Raw genomic sequence first — 18810 nt, forward strand, 5'->3', positions numbered from 1 at the left:
ATGAACTCCAGATTTGTGCTTTTTGGACAAAGATTCTTGAAAAAAAGAAGTCAGTAGACAAGGAAACATATATAATTAGATAAATAAAATGTTTCTAATTCAGTCTTCAAACGAAAGTTATGAATATTTAATTTTTAAATGTTATTTCCCTCAGCTTGCTTTGCGCCTTTTTTTTATTTTTTAAATATTTATTTTTGGCAATATCAGTTCTTATTTGTGGCATGAGGAATCTTTGCGGGCTCTTCAGTAGGGCTGCAGGGTTTCTCTCAAGTTGTGTTGTGTGGGCTCCAGGGTCTGTGGGCTCCACGGCACGCAGGCTCTCTAGCGAGGTGCACAGGCTCAGTAGTTGCAGCGTGCAGGCTTAGTTCCCCTGAAGGCATGTGGGATCTTAGTTCTCTGACCAAGGTTCAGACCCACATTCCCTGCATTGGAAGGGGGAACTCTTAACCACTGGATGATCAGGGAGGTCACAGTTGTACCTTTAAATTTAGTAGCTATAACAAAAATGTTTTGTTTAGGCATTGGAAGATAGCATATCACCATAAGAATCTTAGAAACTTATAGCATCTTTTTGAAAAAAAAAAAAAAGAAGGGAAGGATTTTACCAATATTAGGCATCATAAACTGTTTGCGGTAAACTGAGCTGCCTTCTTGAAATCCTCAAATACTATTAATGGAAATAACTGGAAGTAAACGTTTGTTTACTTAGGTCAGGAGGGGCGACCCTGAAGAGATACCCCTGGTCCAAGGTAAGGAGCAGCGGCTGCGCTTTGCTGGAGCAGCCTTGAAGAGATACCCCACATCCAAGGTAAGAGAAACCCAAGTAAGATGGTAGGTATTGCAAGAGGGCATCAGAGGGCAGACACACTGAAACCATACTCACAGAAAACTAGCCAATCTGATCACACAGACCACAGCCTTGTCTAACTCAATGAAACTAAGCCATGCCGTGTGGGGCCACCCAAGACAGACGGGTCATGGTGGAGAGGTCTGACAAAATGTGGTCCACTGGAGAAGGGAATGGCAAACCACTTCATTATTCTTGCCTTGAGAACCCCATGAACAGTATGAAAAGGCAAAATGACAGGATACTGAAAGAGGAACTCCCCAGGTCAGTAGGTGCCCAATATGCTACTGGAGATCAGTGGAGAAATAACTCCAGAAAGAATGAAGGGATGGAGCCAAAGCAAAAAGAATACCCAGCTGTGGATGTGACTGGTGATAGAAGCAAGGTCCGATGCTGTAAAGAGCAATATTGCATAGGAACCTGGAATGTTAGGTCCATGAATCAAGGCAAATTGGAAGTGAAACAAGAGATGGCAAGAGTGAACATTGACATTTTAGGAATCAGAGAACTAAAATGGACTGGAATGGGTGAATTTAACTCAGATGACCATTATATCTACTACTATGGGCAGGAATCCCGTAGAAGAAATGGAGTAGCCATCATTGCCGGGGTCCAGCCCCGGTTTTGATCCAGGGAATTCGAAGGGGAGACGGCTTCAGCGATCAGGATACAATAGAATTAAAGATATAAAGAGTGGTTAAATAAGGATAGCTCAGTGAGAAAATTCAGTGGAGAAAAAAGGCTGAATAACTTGGTTTACGTGGAAAGCTAATAAAATTCCAAAATAAGGAATTTGCATCACCTACCTAGGCCACAGGCGTCCTCCCATTCTCCCGAAGGAGAGGAGACACTAAGGCCTCCCCGGTCAGATCTTAGAAGCCCAGGCATAATTAGTAGGCTTGACGAGCCTCCACGCTCAAGATGGGAATTCAGCCGGAAGGTGAGAGAAAGAACGACATGGGAGACTAAGTTTTGGTGAACAAGGCCTTTACTTTATTTTCCAAAGTAGTTTTTATACCTTAAGTTATGCATAGAGGATAATGGGGGAAGGGGTAGAGTCATGCAGTAAGCCAGGCTTTCTTCCTGCAAACTTATCATATGCAAAAGTTTAGGTGATTTACATCATCTTCTGGCCCGGAGGCCTGTCAACATTTTAAGATCCTTTTTTCAGAAAACTTATTTTTCTCTAAAGGTGATTATTCTAAAATCAGGCGCCACCCTCTGAAAGCATTAGATAAAGTTGCATTCCTATAGGGCAAAGGTGTGGTGGGCTATAACAAGAAAAGAATTAACTCAGGGGTCCAAGGTTACAAACATTAAAGCTACTACTTACATTCCTATACACCAATTATATTAATCAATACACTGCCAGGGACACAGTAAGTAAGGGATATGGAAACTTAGCAGCAAACATTGGCCCAACAAGTGAAAAACCCTTCACCAATACAATTTCTAATCAATCTTTTAACTGCTCAAAGGAATCTGTATTTAGACAGTTTAGAACATCTCATGCCTCTCACAGTTGGGAGGCTCTGAACAATTACATGTGGCCGGAAGAACCTATTCAGGCAGGCTAGAGGACTTCCAAAGAGTTTGTAGGTTGAAACACTCTTGTCACGCCCAGGAACTTTATTAACTGGAGCTGTAAGTTAACTCTTTTTCGGATAGAGGTGGTGGGGGACAGCCCCCCATAAAGTCAGAGGTGTAGGTGAGAGCACAAAGCAGTAAAGTAGGCAGACTCTGATTTTGGGGGTAGGTGCTTGAGAATTTCCAGGGGGACTCCTGAGGCTCGATCCCACCTTTGCGTATGCTGAGCCTCCTTCCTCATGACCTTTGCCACAGGCGGAGTTCCTCACACTGGCTCCCAGCACATCATGATCAACAAAAGAGTCCAAAATGCAGTATTTGGATGCAATCTCAAAAATGACAGAATGATCTCTGTTCGTTTCCAAAGTAAACCATTCAATATCACGGTAATCAAGCCTATGCCCCAACCAGTAACGCTGAAGAAGCTGAAGTTGAACGGTTCTATGAAGACCTACAAGACTTTTTAGAACTGACACCCAAAAAAGATGTCCTTTTCATTATAGGGGACTGGAATGCAAAAGTAGGAAGTCAAGAAACACCTTGACTAACAGGCAAATTTGGCCTTGAAGTACAGAATGAAGCAAGGCAAAGGCTAAAAGGCTAATAGAGTTTTGCCAAGAGAATGCACTGGTCATAGCAAACACCCTCTTCCAACAACACAGGAGAAGACTCTACACATGGCCATCACCAGATGGTCAACACCGAAATCAGCTTGATTATATTCTTTGCAGCCAAAGATGGAGAAGCTCTATACAGTCAGCAAAAACAAGACCGGGAGCTGACTGTGGTTCAGATCATGAACTCCTTATTGCCAAATTTAGACTTAAGTTGAAGAAAGTATGGAAAACCACTAGACCATTCAGGTATGACCTAAATCAAATCCCTTATGATTATACAGTGGAAGTGAGAAATAGATATAAGGGACTAGATATGATAGACAGAGTGCATGATGAACTATGGACAGAGGTTCTTGACATTATACAGGAGACAGGGATCAAGACCTTCCCCAAGAAAAGGAGATGAAAAAAAGCAAAATGGCTGTCTGAGGAGGCCTTACAAATAGCTGTGAAAAGAAGAGAAGCAAAAAGCAAAGGAGAAAAGGAAAGATATAAGCACCTGAATGCAGAGTTCCAAAGAATAGCAAGGAGAAAACCTTCCTCAGTGATCAATGCAAAGAAATAGAGGAAAACAACAGAATGGGAAAGACTAGAGATCTCTGCAAGAAAATTAGAGACACCAAGGGGACATTTCATGCAAAGATGGGCTCGATAAAGGACAGAAATGGTATGGACCTAACAGAAGTAGAAGATATTAAGAAGAGGTGGCAAGAATACACAGAAGAACTGTACAAAAAATATCTTCACGACCCAGATAATCACAATGGTGTGATCACTCACCTAAAGCCAGACATCCTGGGATGTGAAGTCAAGTGGGCCTTAGAAAGCATCACTACGAACAAAGCTAGTGGAGGTGATGGAATTCCAGTTGAGCTATTTCAAATCCTGAAAAATGATGCTGTGAAAGTGCTGCACTCAATATGCCAGCAAATTTGGAAAACTCAGCAGCGGCCACAGGACTGGAAAAGGTCAGTTTTCATTCCGATCCCAAAGAAAGACAATGCCAAAGAATGCTCAAACTACCACACAATTGCACTCATCTCACACGCTAGTAAAGTAATGCTCAAAATTCTCCAAGCCAGGCTTCAGCAATACATGAACCGTGAACTTCCAGATGTTCAAGCTGGTTTTAGAAATGGCAGAGTAACCAGAGATCAAATTGTTAACATCTGCTGGATCATGGAAAAAGCAAGAGAGTTCCAGAAAAACATCTATTTCTGCTTTATTGACTACGCCAAAGCCTTTGACTCTGTGGATCACAATAAACTGTGGAAAATTGTGAAAGAGATGGGAATACCAGACCACCTGACCTGCCTCTTGAGAAACCTATATGCAGGTCAGGAATCAACAGTTAGAACTGGACATGGAACAATAGACTGGTTCCAAATAGGAAAAGGAGTATGTCAAGGCTGTATATTGTCACCCTGCTTATTTAACTTATGTGCTGAGTACATCATGAGAAATGCTGGGCTGGAAGAAGCACAAGCTGGAATCAAGATTGCCGGGAGAAATATCAATAACCTCAGATATGCAGATGACACCACCCTTATGGCAGAAAGTGAAGAGGAACTAAAGACCCTCTTGATGAAAGTGAAAGAAGAGAGTGAAAAAGTTGGCCTAAAGGTCAACATTCAGAAAACTAAGATCATGGCATCTGGTCCCATAACTTCATGTCAAATAGATGGGGAATCAGTGGAAACAGTGTCAGACTTTATTTTTTTGGGCTCCAAAATCATTGCAGATGGTGATTTCAGTCATGAAATTAAAAGATGCTTATTCCTTGGAAGGAAAGTTTTGACCAACCTAGATGGCATATTCAAAAGCAGAGACATTACTTTGCCAACAAAGGTCCATCTAGTAAAGGCTATGGTTTTCCCAGTGGTCATGTATGGATGTGAGAGTTGGACTGTGAAGAAAGGTGAGCGCCGAAGAATTGATGCTTTTGAACTGTGGTGTTGGAGAAGACTCTTGAAAGTCCCTTGGACTGCAAGGAGATCCAACCAGTCCATTCTAATGGAGATCAGTCCTGGGTGTTCATTGGAAGGACTGATGCTAAAGCTGAAACTCCAGTACTTTGGCCACCTCATGCGAAGAGTTGACTCCTTGGAAAAGACCCTGATGCTGGGAGGGATTGGGGGCAGGAGGAGAAGGGGACGACAGAGGATGAGATGGCTGGATGGCATCACTGACTCGATGGACATGAATTTGGGTAAAGTCCAGGAGTTGGTGATAGACAGGGAGGCCTGGCATGCTTGGCTTTGATTCCCATGCTGTGATTCATGGGATCGCAAAGAGTCGGACATGACTGAGCGGCTGAACTGAACTGAACTGAAACTTTTGTGAAGGTGGTGGAGATATTGATATTTTGTCCTGAAAAGCAAATCTTTGGGGGTATATGCCTCAATCAAGGTGGCAGTAGGCTATCTGAAATACTCTCTGATAGTTGTGAAGAGACTAGAGTTGAATTAGAAGAATCTATGATCAGGGCCACCTCAGTCTATTTATGACATCCATTGGGATGTCATGTCCAGAATTCACTGAAGGAAACCATATTCAGTAAGAATGCTTATGGAGGTAGGGAGTAGCTATAGGTCATAGTTTAAAATATTCAAGCTATCCGAAATTTCAGGCAAAAAAAGTTTGTTCCTTCTTTCACCCTAAATCTGAGGTTTGCATAGCAAATGCAGGGGCGAATAAATTATTATGGGTAGTAGTAGTCTTTGTATTGACCTTAAAAGTCTACAGATCTTTCTTGAGCTTTACATCCCAAAATAATCCTGTTAAACTTGTCTTCATATTCATTTTCTGTGTGAGAAAAAGTAGCATATACATTCTTAATTATAAGCATATTTTTGCTTATTTAATTTTAGGAGTATAAAAGTATTCCTTATTTTGTAAAATAATGTGAAGGGTCAATGGAAAATTAAATAAAAATTACCTCATTTGAATAGCCACTTTCTGGAAAGTGACACACATTTGGATAGTGTCCTTCTATTTGATTATGTGAGATATCCAGAGTGTTTTCTATACTTAGTTTTATATCTTTGAGAATAAGTTTTACTCTGTTCACAGTTAAGGATTAAACTTCATGATCCCACTTCGCTCTTTCGATTTTAAAAGTTTCCCTGCTGCTGCTAAGTCGCTTCAGTCATGTCCAACTCTGTGCGACCCCATAGACGGAAGCCTACCAGGCTTGCCCGTCCTTGGGATTCTCCAGGCAAGAACACGAGTGGGTTGCCATTTCCTTCTCCAATGCATGGAAGTGAAAAGTGAAAGGGAAGTTGCCCAGTCGTGTCCGACTCTTAGCAACCCCATGGACTACAGCCTACCAGGCTCCTCCATCCATGGGATTTTCCAGGCAAGAGTACTGGAGTGGGGTGCCATTCTCTTCTCTGAAAGTTTCCCTAGAAATAGAAGTTTTCCATAAACTGGATATCATTTTATCAGCTAGAAGTGCTCACGGCAGCACAACTTACCCATCCAGCCAACAGACAGCAGATCCAGGAAGGCACTCTCTTCCAGGAGGCCTCACAGAGGACTGAATATATTAGAACAAATTTTGTTTGTGCATCAGAGGCTTCTGGGCCCCAAACTGTCATATCTAAAGTGCCTAGCATACAAGAGACACCAAAATCATCAATTAATATCTCAACTAATCCTTTATGTCACAGAACACATTTCATGATGATTGGCATGTCAGCATTTTATTAGGATAGAACTGTGTAGAGCGGCCTTGGGAAACCCTTTGTTTCACACTCGTGGTATGATGGGCATTTATTACCAAGACGACTTCAATGGACAACTGGCTCAGAAGGTGGTTACACATGAATTTTCCTAGGAGTTGGAGAGAGTTGAGTGATAGAAATAAAGAACCCCTGAGAGATCAGACAGCAATTCCAATTTTCAGGTTACTGAGAAGCAGTGGCTTTGCTACCCTTTGAGAACCTGGGATCCAGGAGGAGGGGTGAATAAAGAATGGTGTTGTGACAGCTGAAACCTAGCCACAAAACACCAGCATATTTTAAAGGGAAAGAGTGAACACATTTGGCAACAGAAGCCAAAAATTGGGAGACTACAAATTAAGGCTCTGCTTGCCCAGCCAATGTAATTCATTCTCTAGTTTGGCACTGGCTACTCCATTATTTCCCCTTGTACTGTTCCTATCTTCTGCCCCCTATTTAACCCATGAAACAAAGGTGATGGCACTTTCAGCTGCTGTAAACATGAAGCTGCTGAACAAATACTTCACATAAGGATCTTCACTGTGGCTTTCAATCTTCCAACTGTATTGTGGGAGCTGCCCTTCTATTTCCGTGTCTCCTTCAAGGTTATTGAGAGTCAGTCATCCCCCCAGATAACAGCATGGTGTGAAAAAGAAACCTTAGAGACAGCAAGCTTGTTATAGAATTTAACCTCTGATACAGGTACACAGAATTAGATGACATGGACTGTTATTCATCTGTTCAAAGGTTAAATTACCTGTATAAAAAAGTAAGCAATATCATAAGCTCGTTTTATATGTTCACATTAATTAGGCTCACTTCAATGATAGGAAACTAAGATTCTAATTAATAAGAATTTAAACTGAAAAGATGTGCTGGATCCACTCCCAGCAAAGGTTAATAATGAATTCATGTGCAGTTTTAAAATGTGACAGTTTTCTGTAAAAAATGCCGTTTTCAATAAGCAAGTTATCTGTAGAGATAATTTCTAAAGAGTGCACAACAGTGACACTAATTTTAATTGGTCTTGTCCTATTGAGAATAGGCCTGGATCTTGCCAACTACTGTATTTTTCTGTAACTTCCATTTGTTGGTTTACTCTTTATTTCTTCCTTTTTTCAAAGATTGGCAAGTATAGAGTTTTCAAGAATCTGGACATGAATGCAGTTTTCTTTTACAAATGTCAGAAGTTTTCACTGTGTATGTCATTACTTCTTGTGTGTCAACAGGTTGATTCACGAAAGGCTGCGGCAAAACAAGCCTATCAGGTGCAGAATACGTTAGTAGGAAAAAAAGGCCACAGTGACAGAAGTGCTGAGTCCCGTACACCACGGAGAAAAGTGCAAGAGGAGGAGAAGCTGACTGGAGTGCCTAACAGTGAAACAGTGCAGGTAAGAGGTGTTCTCTCGTTGTCTTCCTTAAGGTTACATTAGAATATGCCCTTTGGGAATAAAGCCTTTTATTTTCTCCTGAGGACCAAGGTTGTACAGTTGCGCTAAAAAAGAAAGGACAAAATATCCTATCCGGCAGATAAAACCAAAGCAGCCAACACCAGTTATCACAGAACAGAATGACAGTGAGCACCTTTGCCTGCAGATCTGATTCTTTCTTCAGCCTGAGAATGTAATGAAATGCACTGGAGTTTGTTATGCTGTCTGTGATCCCTGAGGGACTCACCGTATTCCACACTTTTACATAGACTCCTCCAATGTCCAGCTCATCAGCAGGTGTGAGTGTCCCTGTCACCGTGGTTGTATTTACTCTTCTTTCTTTACTTATTTTTGGCTGCACTGGGTCGTCCTTGCTGTGTGCAAGCTTTTTCTAGTGCAGTGAGTAGGGATTGCTCTCTAGTCCTGATGAGCTGTGGGCTTCTCATCGTGGTGGCTTCTCATTGTGGTTCACAGGCTCTAGGGCACACCGGCTCAGTTTCCTCACGGCATGTGGAATCTTACTGGACCAGAGACTGAACCCCTGCATTGGCAGGCAGATTCTTAACCACTGGACCACCAGAGAAGTCCAGTTGTATTTTTAAATGACATATTTTTTATATCATCCAATCATTTCTTTGGCTAGTGACTCACCTCTAGCAGATGACTCATTCAAGCAACAGCAAATCTTTCCTAATTTAACCCTTTTTGACAAGAGGCATACAAGGTATTTATATCTGCAGTCAAAACATTTTTTCCCAGAACAGCCAACATTTTATTATTTAAATAACATCATTTCCCCCAAATGACTTGAGGTAGTTTACAATATGAAACAAAATAATTTAATGCCCCCTCCTTCTATTTCTTCCCCACCCAAAGAAAGAAAAACAAATTGGTTAATCAGCCAACTGGGATGTTAATTGCTAAAGTGAGCAAATCAGAAGCATACTAGGTAGGCATTTCTCATGTAACCAGCAAGCATACAAGTGTATCGAGAGAGAGATGCTTTTTAGTACTAATAGGAGTCTTTTACATTTATTGTTATAAACAATGGTAGCATCATTTGTTTTCTGTTTTCTTTTTAAATTGATAATCTACTTCAAATGAACAGAAGTTCCCATTTATAAAATTTAATAGCTTTATAGTTCCCATTTATAAAATTACAGACAAATATTACTCAGTGACAAAGTTTAGAGATTCTTGAATGCTGTTTTTCAACCCTTAATGGGCACTGGTATCACCTGAGTATGTAGTAGAGAGGGATATAAAAATACTGATGCCCACATTCCAAGAAAAGAAATGGATTTATTTTAATTGGGATGGTAATGCGATAGGTGTGTATAGATTTTATCACTCCTGAAAGTTCTTTGTTCCTTTTGTCAGTCAGTCCCCTTCCCTCAGGGGCAATTTATATTCTGATTTTTGTTGCTAAATTTAGTTTTGTTTAAATCTGGGTCTCCTGCATTGCAGGCAGATTCTTTACCATCTGAGCAACCAGGGAAGCCCCTCACAAACATGTAGTCGTATGCCCTCTTTTCTAGCTTCTTTTACTCAGCATGGTTTCTTGAAATTTCTCCATATTATTGCACCCACCAGTAATTTGTTCTTTTTCGTGTTGAGTAATACTCCACTGTATAGTTACACTATAATTCATATATACGTTCTCCTATCAGTGGGCACCTGGGCTTCCCCTGACCCTTCTTGTTGTCGTTCAGTTGCTAAGTAGTATCAGACTCTGACCCCATGGACTGCAGCACCCAAGGCTCCTCTGTCCTTCACTATCTCCCGGAGTTTGCTCAAATTCATGAAATTGAGTCGGTGATGCTATCTCACCATCTCATCCTCTGTGGCCCCCTTCTCCTCCCGCCCTCTTCCTGATCTTTCCCAGCATCAGGGACTTTTCCAATGAGTCAGCTCTTCGCATAAGGTGGCCAAAGTACTGGAGTTTCAGCTTCAGCATCAGTCCTTCCAATGAACATTCAGGATTGATTTCTTTTAGGACTGACTGCTTTGATCTCCTTGCTGTCTAAGGGATTCTCAAGAGTATTATCCAGCACCACAGTTCAAAAGCATCAATTCTTTGGCACTCAGCCTTCTTTATGGTACAACTCTCACATCCATACATGACTACTGAGAAAACCACAGCTTAACTATATGGACTTTTGTTAGCAAAGTGATGTCTCTGCTTTTTAATATGCTGAGTTTATCATAGTTTTCCTTCCAAGCAGCAAGCATCTTAATTTCATGGCCAGTCACTGTCTGCAGTTATGACACAAGTCCTTCTATGGATATGTTCTGTTTGTCCTGAGAACTGGAATTGCTGGATAACAGGAGAGATGTATGTTCAACATTATAAAAAGCTAACAGATACTTGCCATTTTATACTCCCACCAATAATGTATGCAAATTCCAGCCATTCCACATCCTCCCTCTGCACTACTTGGTGTTTGTAAGTCTTTCTAGCCATTATAGCGTTGTGTGTATTAGTATCTCATAGTCATTCTAGTTATCATTTACCTGATAACTAATCATGGTGAGCACCTTTTCCTGTGCTATCCACTCATATATCTTCCTTTGTGAAGTGCCCTTTCAAGTGTTTTTATCTTTTATTTGGATAATTGTTTTTAAGTTGTAGGAATTCTCTGTATTTTCCCTGTCCCCTGTTCAATATCTATATTGCAGAAATGTTCTCCTTGTGTGCATCCTGCCTATTTATTTAGTCTTTTATGCACAGAAACTGTTTTTATTTGAAATTCAGTGAATCAATTTGCCTACTACTTGAAGATCACAAAGTTATTTTGATATCTTTTAGGTCTATAGTTTTATCTTTCATATTTGGGTCTATGAGCCATCTCAGATCAATTGGGTATGGTGTGAGTGACACAGAGGTTGACGTTCATTTTTTCAATGTTGTAAGCCAGTTATCCCAGCACCGTTTCTTTAATATTTATTTATTTGGCTGCACTGGCTCTTAGCTGTGGCATATGGGATCTAGTTTCCTGACCAGGGAGCAAACCGAGGCCTCCTGCTTTGGAAGCACAGGATCTTAGCCAGTGGGCCACCAGGGAAGTCCCAGAGTACCATACTTAAAAAGATTTTTCTAATTTCTTTGGAGCCCTTTTCAGAAGTCAGCTGACTATATAAACATGGGTCTATTTCTAGACTCTCTTTTCGATCAATTTATTTGTTTATCCTTAGTTCTGAAATCAGGTAGTCCTTCAGCCCCTTTCTTTTCTCCAAAGATGCCATGGCCATTTTAGATCCTGGTCCCCTCCATTAAAAATTTAAGAATCATCTTGTCAATTTCCACTAAACAGCAGAGTGGGATTTTAATTGGGACTACACTGAATCTAAAGATCAGTCTAAAGGGAACTGAAATCCCAACAACATTGAATTCTCCAATGCAAGAACTTGACACTTGTCTCCATTTGTTTCTTTAAACATTTTTTAGTGTAGATAGCCTACACTGCTTCCATTAAAATGATGTCTCAGTATTTTGGTTTTTAATCCTATTGTAAATGTCATTTTTCAGAAACTTCATATTCCAGTTATTTGTTGCTGGTATGTAGAAATGAAATTTTAATGGCCTTGTGTCTTGAGATCTTCCTGCAATTCACTTCATTAGTTCTAGTAGTTCTTTTGTATGCTTAGGATTTTTTACATAATCAATCATGTTTTCTGAAAGTTTTCTTCCTAATGTTCATGTCTTTCATTTCTTTCATGTCTTATTACACCTGCTGGGACCTCTAATACTATGTTGACAATTCAATGTAGTAATGAGTGGGCATCCAACTTTATATTCCTCATTTTAGGGGGAAAGCATTCATTCTTTCACCATAAGTATGATGTTAGCTGTAGATTTTTCCTAAATGCCTTTTATTATCAGGCTGAGGAAATTTCATTGTATTTATAGTTTACTGAAGAATAAATTTTAGACAGGAATGGGTATTGTTTTTTGGGATGTGTTCAGATCATATAATTTTTGATCTTTACTAGTATAATAACCTCCACTTAGTTATGATGTGTTGTCATACTGAATTCAATTTGCTGTTTTTCCATTATAGATTTTTATATTTCTATTGATGAGAGATAGTGAGTGGTCTGTAATTTTTTGTTTCCGTATCCTTGTGTGATTTTGTTTTTCAGTCACTGTGCAAGTTACATTAGAGGGAAGTATCTATTTTCAGAAAATGTTTCAATAAGATTTGTCTTTCATGAATGAGAGTTTAGCAAGAAAACTATCTTAAGTCTATAGTTTTGTTGTAAAATTTTAAATTATGAATTTACTCTCTGTCACATGATTATTAGATTTTCTTCTTATTCTTATGTCAATTTTTATAATTGATCTTTCAAGGAATTTGTCCATTTCATGTAACTTGTCAAATCTGTCAGCACTGTGTAGTTCCTAATGTTCTTTTATACTTTTAACATCTTCAGTATCCTGGTAATGATAACTGAATTCATGTTGCTTTACAGTGACATGGTCTCCCCAGTTCCCAAACCCTGGAAAGCATTGGTCTGTTCTGCATCACTGTAATGTTGTCATTTTGAGTATGTCAGTATAAACCAAATTATACACTATGTAACTTCAGATTGGCTTTATTTCTTTCCCCATAATGTGTGTGAGATCCATCCAAATTTTGCATTTATTGATAGTTCATTCTTTTCTTATTGCTAGGTGGTATTCTGAGGTATGGATGTAGTGTTGAAGAACATGTGAGTTTCTTCCAGTTTTTTTGCCTTTTGCCATGTCTAGTAGTTCTCAGTTAATTACTAAAAGCAATGTTTTCTAGTAAGGAGGATGTGAGATACTGCCTGTTTGCTATCCCTTGCTTAATGCAAAGTAGTGGTGGTCGGTAGGGCTGTGTACCAATAAAACTTTACTCATAAACAGGCAGTCAGTGAGCCACTTATCCAGTCCTACTATAGACTGTCTTTCCCAATCAGAGCTCTCAGGAAGACAGCTGAGGGTTAAATCCTTCCATGAGTGCTTTCCCATTTGACATCATCTGTTGTTGCTTAAGGAGAGACAAGGTATATAGGTCACACAGGAGAGGACTGTCTTGAAATTTCAATAGTCGACTTCTATTTTTACCTAGATGGGGACTAACTAGATCATTCGTTTCTACATGTAAGTTAAGTTGTATGTAAATACAGTTTAAGTTAGCTTACCTGTGGCTCTTATCCTTTAGAAATACGATTTGATGGTATATTTCTTTGTGAAAGAACTATGCTTTATTGGCCTACTGGAATAACTATTAACTCATTTTGCCTTTTTAGTGAATTAAACTGACAAAACTTTAGGAAACTTTCATTTGTGTGACTTTCTTAGCTCTCAGGCAGCAGTTTATAGTTATCTCAGTAATTTCTTAATGGAAAAGCTGAAGAGCCTTCAAGACATCTCTTTGGGCATGGTAAAACTAACTTGTATAGACTGATTCCTTTTTGCAGAGGAGGTTAGAGTGAGCATCTTTTCTCAGGTCAATTTCTGAACAAATAGATTTTTACCAGCTGTCTTCTTGAGGTCTGTTATGGGAAGATAAGGGTGCTTGGGCAGGAAGCTACAGTGGACAGGCCACTGGCTGATACCACTCTATGTGGGTGCCCAGTACACAAGGACCATCGTGCTCCAGTGCTTCCAGCATCTTTAATTATTACTGACCAAAAAGCCTTCTAATGATGACTTCTCTTATCCCCATAAGATTAAGCCTGGTTTTTTTCTTGCCAAAAAAATCATTATTTTCATATGCTATCCTATTTTTAGATTATAAATTATTTAAGAAATAGCCTACTTCTTGGTTTAAAAGATCCAATCAAATTAACCAGATTGATTGATTGATGCTTTATAAATACTTAAAATCCAGAACCTAAAAATAACTTCTCAGGAAAAATGAAAAAGCACACAAAAACTTGATCTTATGTAACACATTTTATTTAGCATTCTTAAAAGAGTACACTAAAATACTTGGATAACTCAAACCTAACACATAATAAATATGTATTTTCTCATAGGAAAGCACAAGAAGAAGACAAAAATATTGTGAGTCTCAAGAATTTCAAAATGATGTAAAAAGTTCTCCACACGAATCCAGCTGTATACAATTCCCAAATTCATTTTATGAACCCCATCAAGATTTTACCAATCCAGATATGTTCAACAAGTCAAGCTCTCCATCTTGGTACACAAACACTTCTACAACTGGTATGGAGGTCACAGAATTAGACAGTTCTACAGGATTTTGGCTTACAGTGTCCCAGTTTACATTTAGCGAAGAGATGAAACTAGATATATATTATTATAGCTTTACCATTATTTTTCTTTTGATATTAGTATGTCTTGCTTTATATTTTCTCTGAAGTTATCAAATAAAATCCTTTTGATAATTTAAGTTTCTAGCTGTTCACAGGAATGCTGCATTCTTATTTCAGGCTTTTCTCCCAGACATTTTCAAGGTAATTGGCTTATAGAAAGAGAGGAATGCTTTATATTAGAAATGTTGTAATGATAGGTAAGAATAAATAAGATAAAATACTTAAGATTCAGATCTAGGAAAACTAGAAAAGGGGTTAACCTATTTTTGATCAAAACAGAGTTCTTTAAATTAAAATATTAATAGAGGCAAATTTATCTTAGAAGTTTTTTTTTAAATAAATTGACCTAAATGTTTCTAAAAGTTTTATATATACTGATATAAAATTATATACATGTATATATATATAAATCTTCTATACTATATAAATAAATCTTCTAAAACACATTACTGAAAGCTAGGTACAGTTTTATGAAATGTGACAAATAATTTGCTTACCTTACTACAATATGGACATTCACCAAATATGATGTTAAAACTCTGTCTACTAGTCAGTAGTCCTCTCAACCACTGAAAATTTTGAACAGAGAAGAGGAGGAATGTTAACATGATTACAGGTACTCTAAATATCATTTCATTCTTTTTGAGTACATTATATTTTTATGTCAGAAGATTTGCAAGAGTAAGAGAAGCATTTTCTGAGCCAATACCAAACTACTAAAATGCTAAAAAACAAGGGGAAACCAGTATGGATTTTAAGGTCTGTACCACTGATTGATAATCAAATTACAGGCCCCTTTAAGAACCTGATAAAATGCATGCACCTTCTCTACCCTAGCACAGCTGTACACAAAAATAGTGTGTTCAAATCCATGGAGTTCACAGACCTAACCTAAATCCATGAATCACAAATTAAGAACTCCTGCTATATAAGGTACTTTTATAGGCTCTTAAAATTTAGGTATTAATTCTGATCTTAATCACCAATAGTGGGGTTAATTCTCAACCCATTAATTACAAGCAGGAGGCAACCCATTTTTAAAAATTAAATGAATTTTCATTATTACAAAAGAAAGCATATGTTCCCTTAAGAGTATCTCTATAATTAGACCTCATATTTTATGATTTTATATAAGGTAAATTGACATCCCTACCTAATTCTCCACTGTTAAACTGCAGATAGCACCAGCCACTAAACTAATCACAAAAATCATGAGGTGATTTTAAGGAAGTCTTTGAACAGTGAAAGCACTATGCAATGCCAGGCTGTTTCTGTCGACAGAGGCACACATAGGTAACTGTATGTCCACTGTGCCCTAAGATAAATGCTGGAGAGCAAGCGGCTGCAGACAGGAGTGAAAGCAGACTTAACATACAATAAACAGTAAGCGTCACTGACTAAGTGTTGTGAGATATTCACATCACAAAATGCATTCTTAATATCAAAAGTAGGATTAACATTTATTCTATTCTTAAGTAACAGGTACTCTGTAGTACTAGCTCCCTTTCACTTTATTGCCACCATTAGTCCTACTTGTTTGAGTCTACACTGTGGTTACATGAGATATTTACACCAAGATTCCAATGTTCCATCAGAATCTTTAATTTGTTATACATCAGTGAAAAATCCATGAATATAGTCTAGATACATGTCCCCCCTTCTTGGATACTTTAGAACATTTCTAAGTTCATCAGTAACCATGAAGAAGTGAAACACGGCATTTGGAATGAATGGTAAAGGAGCTAATGGCAAAAAAGGTGATCACTATTGACTAAACAGGTTTTATTTTAGATTTCACATGTGTATTTCCTACACTGTCAAGTCTTGCTGATATTTTTATTTTTACCTCATATAAGCATATATAATGGAAAGACTGGCCACATTGTGAATTATCACACACTTGATCAGGAATGGCACCATCAAGTTGATAGGCATAACAAATCCCACAATCCATAGAAAAATCCTTCAAAAGAGAAGAAATATTTGGGGATGGGTGGGAGGAAAAAAGAAATAAGAATACACAAGGTGAAGTAAAGAATGAATATGGTGTTAGATCAAGTTAAATTTTTATAACATTTTTATAAAGGTAACTATATTGCTATGTTATGTTATAGAAAATACAGTCACATCACTGTTTAACACCTTATAAAAGCTATTTGCAAGAGAAGGCTTCCTTTTTCATCCAGTAAATAATAAACACAGATATACTAAAAAACAGGTTCTACTTCTGGCTCACTAGATGTTTGGGCTTAAGTAATTTTTCTAGTTTGTACATCAATATAATGCCACGATAGAATGCAAAAACAAGAATTGACATCAGTTTGTGATTATACTAAACTTCAAAAGTACATAACAAAGGAAAAAGACAAAAACATACCACCAATTTAGTAGTCCACGTTCATCATAAATCACTTCTATTATTTTTGCAATGTAGTAGTATCTATTCAGTTTTAAAAAACTATACTGCCATCTTTCACAAAGACTTCTTTCAAACTAATTAGAACTTTATTTCAGTAAGCCATAAGTAGACAGTATAGACAATCCAAACATCTCATTAGCTATACTGGAACTTTCCCCCTATTTTTAATAATAAAGATGTCATTAATCACTTTACTGCTTGAAGACCATGAAAAAAGTACACTTATAACACCAATCAAAGGTTAATAAGTTCTCTGATGCAACTGTTGCTTGCAGGTCAGAAATCTGTTGTAATATTTTTCCAGTTCCTTCCCTCTCAGCCTCATTTTTCTCTGGTGCCTAAAAGAACATTTAAGTTTCATTATGCAATACCATTTGGAATATCAAAGCACTGACAAAACTTACAGATTTTTCCAGGATAGCACGAGCTGGAAAGTCAATTTCTAAAACATCTTTCAAATTTTGTAACAGACTGTTTTCTGGATCCCTGAAAGTATGAAAAAAAAATTGTTATTAAATTTGTTTAATCATAGAAAAAAGTAAAAATTGTATTGCAAAGATACCTACCACAAATGTATGTTTCTGCTCAGCCTAATTCCCAGGGGTTTTACCACTTTAGATATTTTTTTAAAAAGAAAAAAAAAATGTCAATTTAGGGTTTGCTGCTTTCATTTTTAAAGTCACATTTGGCATAGAATTTGTCTCTTTATTGAGCTATATAACTGATAACACTATATTATACATTTAGGTATACAGCATAATGATTTGGAATCTGTATTTTGCAAAATGATTATCACAAGTTTAGTTAACGTCTACCATCATGCAGTTACAAAATTTGAAATATACGTAGTATTTGTTAATTACAGGATTTCGTTTCCTATTTTACTAGAAAATCTAAATCATATATACATATATATATATATATATATAAAGAAACACAGAAGTAGAGTTCACGATGAGACATTTTCATTTAAGATATTTACCATTAGTATATTAATACATTAGAATATTTAATTATTACAGTAGTGGACAAGGATTTTATGATTCTGTTAAAAACATTTAAACCTGAGATCTCATACCATGGTCAGCTCCAAGAAAACAGCACTCAGGAAGCATGGTGGGATGCCTGGGGTCTACCTCTATATTTATTGAAACGTTATTCCCTAGAATAAAAGAATATTAAAGCTTTTAGAATTAGAACGGTTCATAAAAAAAAATATAAAGGAGTAATTTGTCTGGGTACTTAGTTCATTGTATATCCAAGGAAAGATTGTTTTATATGGTTTTTTACAAAAGTAAATACATTACTAATTCATAATTTAAAAGAAGTGAAGTAATTTTAAAACTTTGATCATGACTAAAGATTTGGGATCCTGAGTTTCAAAAAACAGTGCCAATTCATAAGCTGTGTGTGTGCGCCCAGTTGCTCAGTTGTGTCTGACTTTTTGCAACCCTCCCTGGAAGACCCTGCTGGGTCCCTCTGTCCATGGGATTTTCCAGGCAAGAACAGTGGGGTGGTTGCCATTTCCTCCTCCAGGGGATATTTCCAACCCAGGGATTGAACCCACATCTCTCCTACATCGGCAGGTGGATTCTTTACCACTGAGCCACCTGAATTCTGGTTGGAATTCTATTAAAGTTTGAATTACAATTTTCTATGAAGTAATAAAGATCTTTAATATAAAAAATTACAAGTTACAAACTGAAAAATACTCTAAATGACTTCTATAACTTTCTTGAAAAGAACATAAAGGACTAAAAATACAATAAATGGTAAAAATAAGTGTTTAAGATTTGAATTTTATACAAACATTGTTTCTCCATGTGAAGATTTCCTATGTAGGCTAACAAAGGGTTCAATTCATATTAAATGTTTGGAA

At 37.7% G+C, this 18810-nt stretch overlaps 2 protein-coding genes across 15 annotated transcripts in view; one reads left to right on the plus strand and one right to left on the minus strand.

Moving 5' to 3' along the window:
• The window catches only part of VRK2 (VRK serine/threonine kinase 2), a 108713-nt gene extending 94124 nt beyond the window's left edge, over nt 1-14589 (plus strand). For 5 of the 6 annotated variants that reach the window (XM_061432438.1, XM_061432440.1, XM_061432439.1 and 2 more), the window contains exons 12-14: nt 710-808; nt 8003-8164; nt 14213-14589. In XM_061432438.1, the coding sequence (XP_061288422.1) occupies nt 710-808; nt 8003-8164; nt 14213-14557 (606 nt within the window). In that variant the 3' untranslated portion in view covers nt 14558-14589. Of the gene's footprint in view, nt 1-709; nt 809-8002; nt 8165-12878; nt 12917-14212 lie in introns of all 6 variants that reach the window. The other variant, XM_061432442.1, reaches the window with a different exon arrangement.
• The window catches only part of FANCL (FA complementation group L), an 89987-nt gene continuing 85287 nt past the window's right edge, over nt 14111-18810 (minus strand). For all 9 annotated transcript variants that reach the window (XM_061432452.1, XM_061432447.1, XM_061432453.1 and 6 more), the window contains 6 exons: nt 18010-18093; nt 17498-17543; nt 17336-17417; nt 16359-16475; nt 15010-15081; nt 14111-14661 (listed from right to left, as the gene is read on the minus strand). In XM_061432452.1, the coding sequence (XP_061288436.1) occupies nt 14626-14661; nt 15010-15081; nt 16359-16475; nt 17336-17417; nt 17498-17543; nt 18010-18093 (437 nt within the window). In that variant the 3' untranslated portion in view covers nt 14111-14625. The remainder of the gene's footprint in view (nt 14662-15009; nt 15082-16358; nt 16476-17335; nt 17418-17497; nt 17544-18009; nt 18094-18810) is intronic.

This window comes from Bos javanicus, chromosome 11 (assembly GCF_032452875.1).
Source record: "Bos javanicus breed banteng chromosome 11, ARS-OSU_banteng_1.0, whole genome shotgun sequence".
Classification (NCBI taxonomy): domain Eukaryota; kingdom Metazoa; phylum Chordata; class Mammalia; order Artiodactyla; family Bovidae; genus Bos; species Bos javanicus.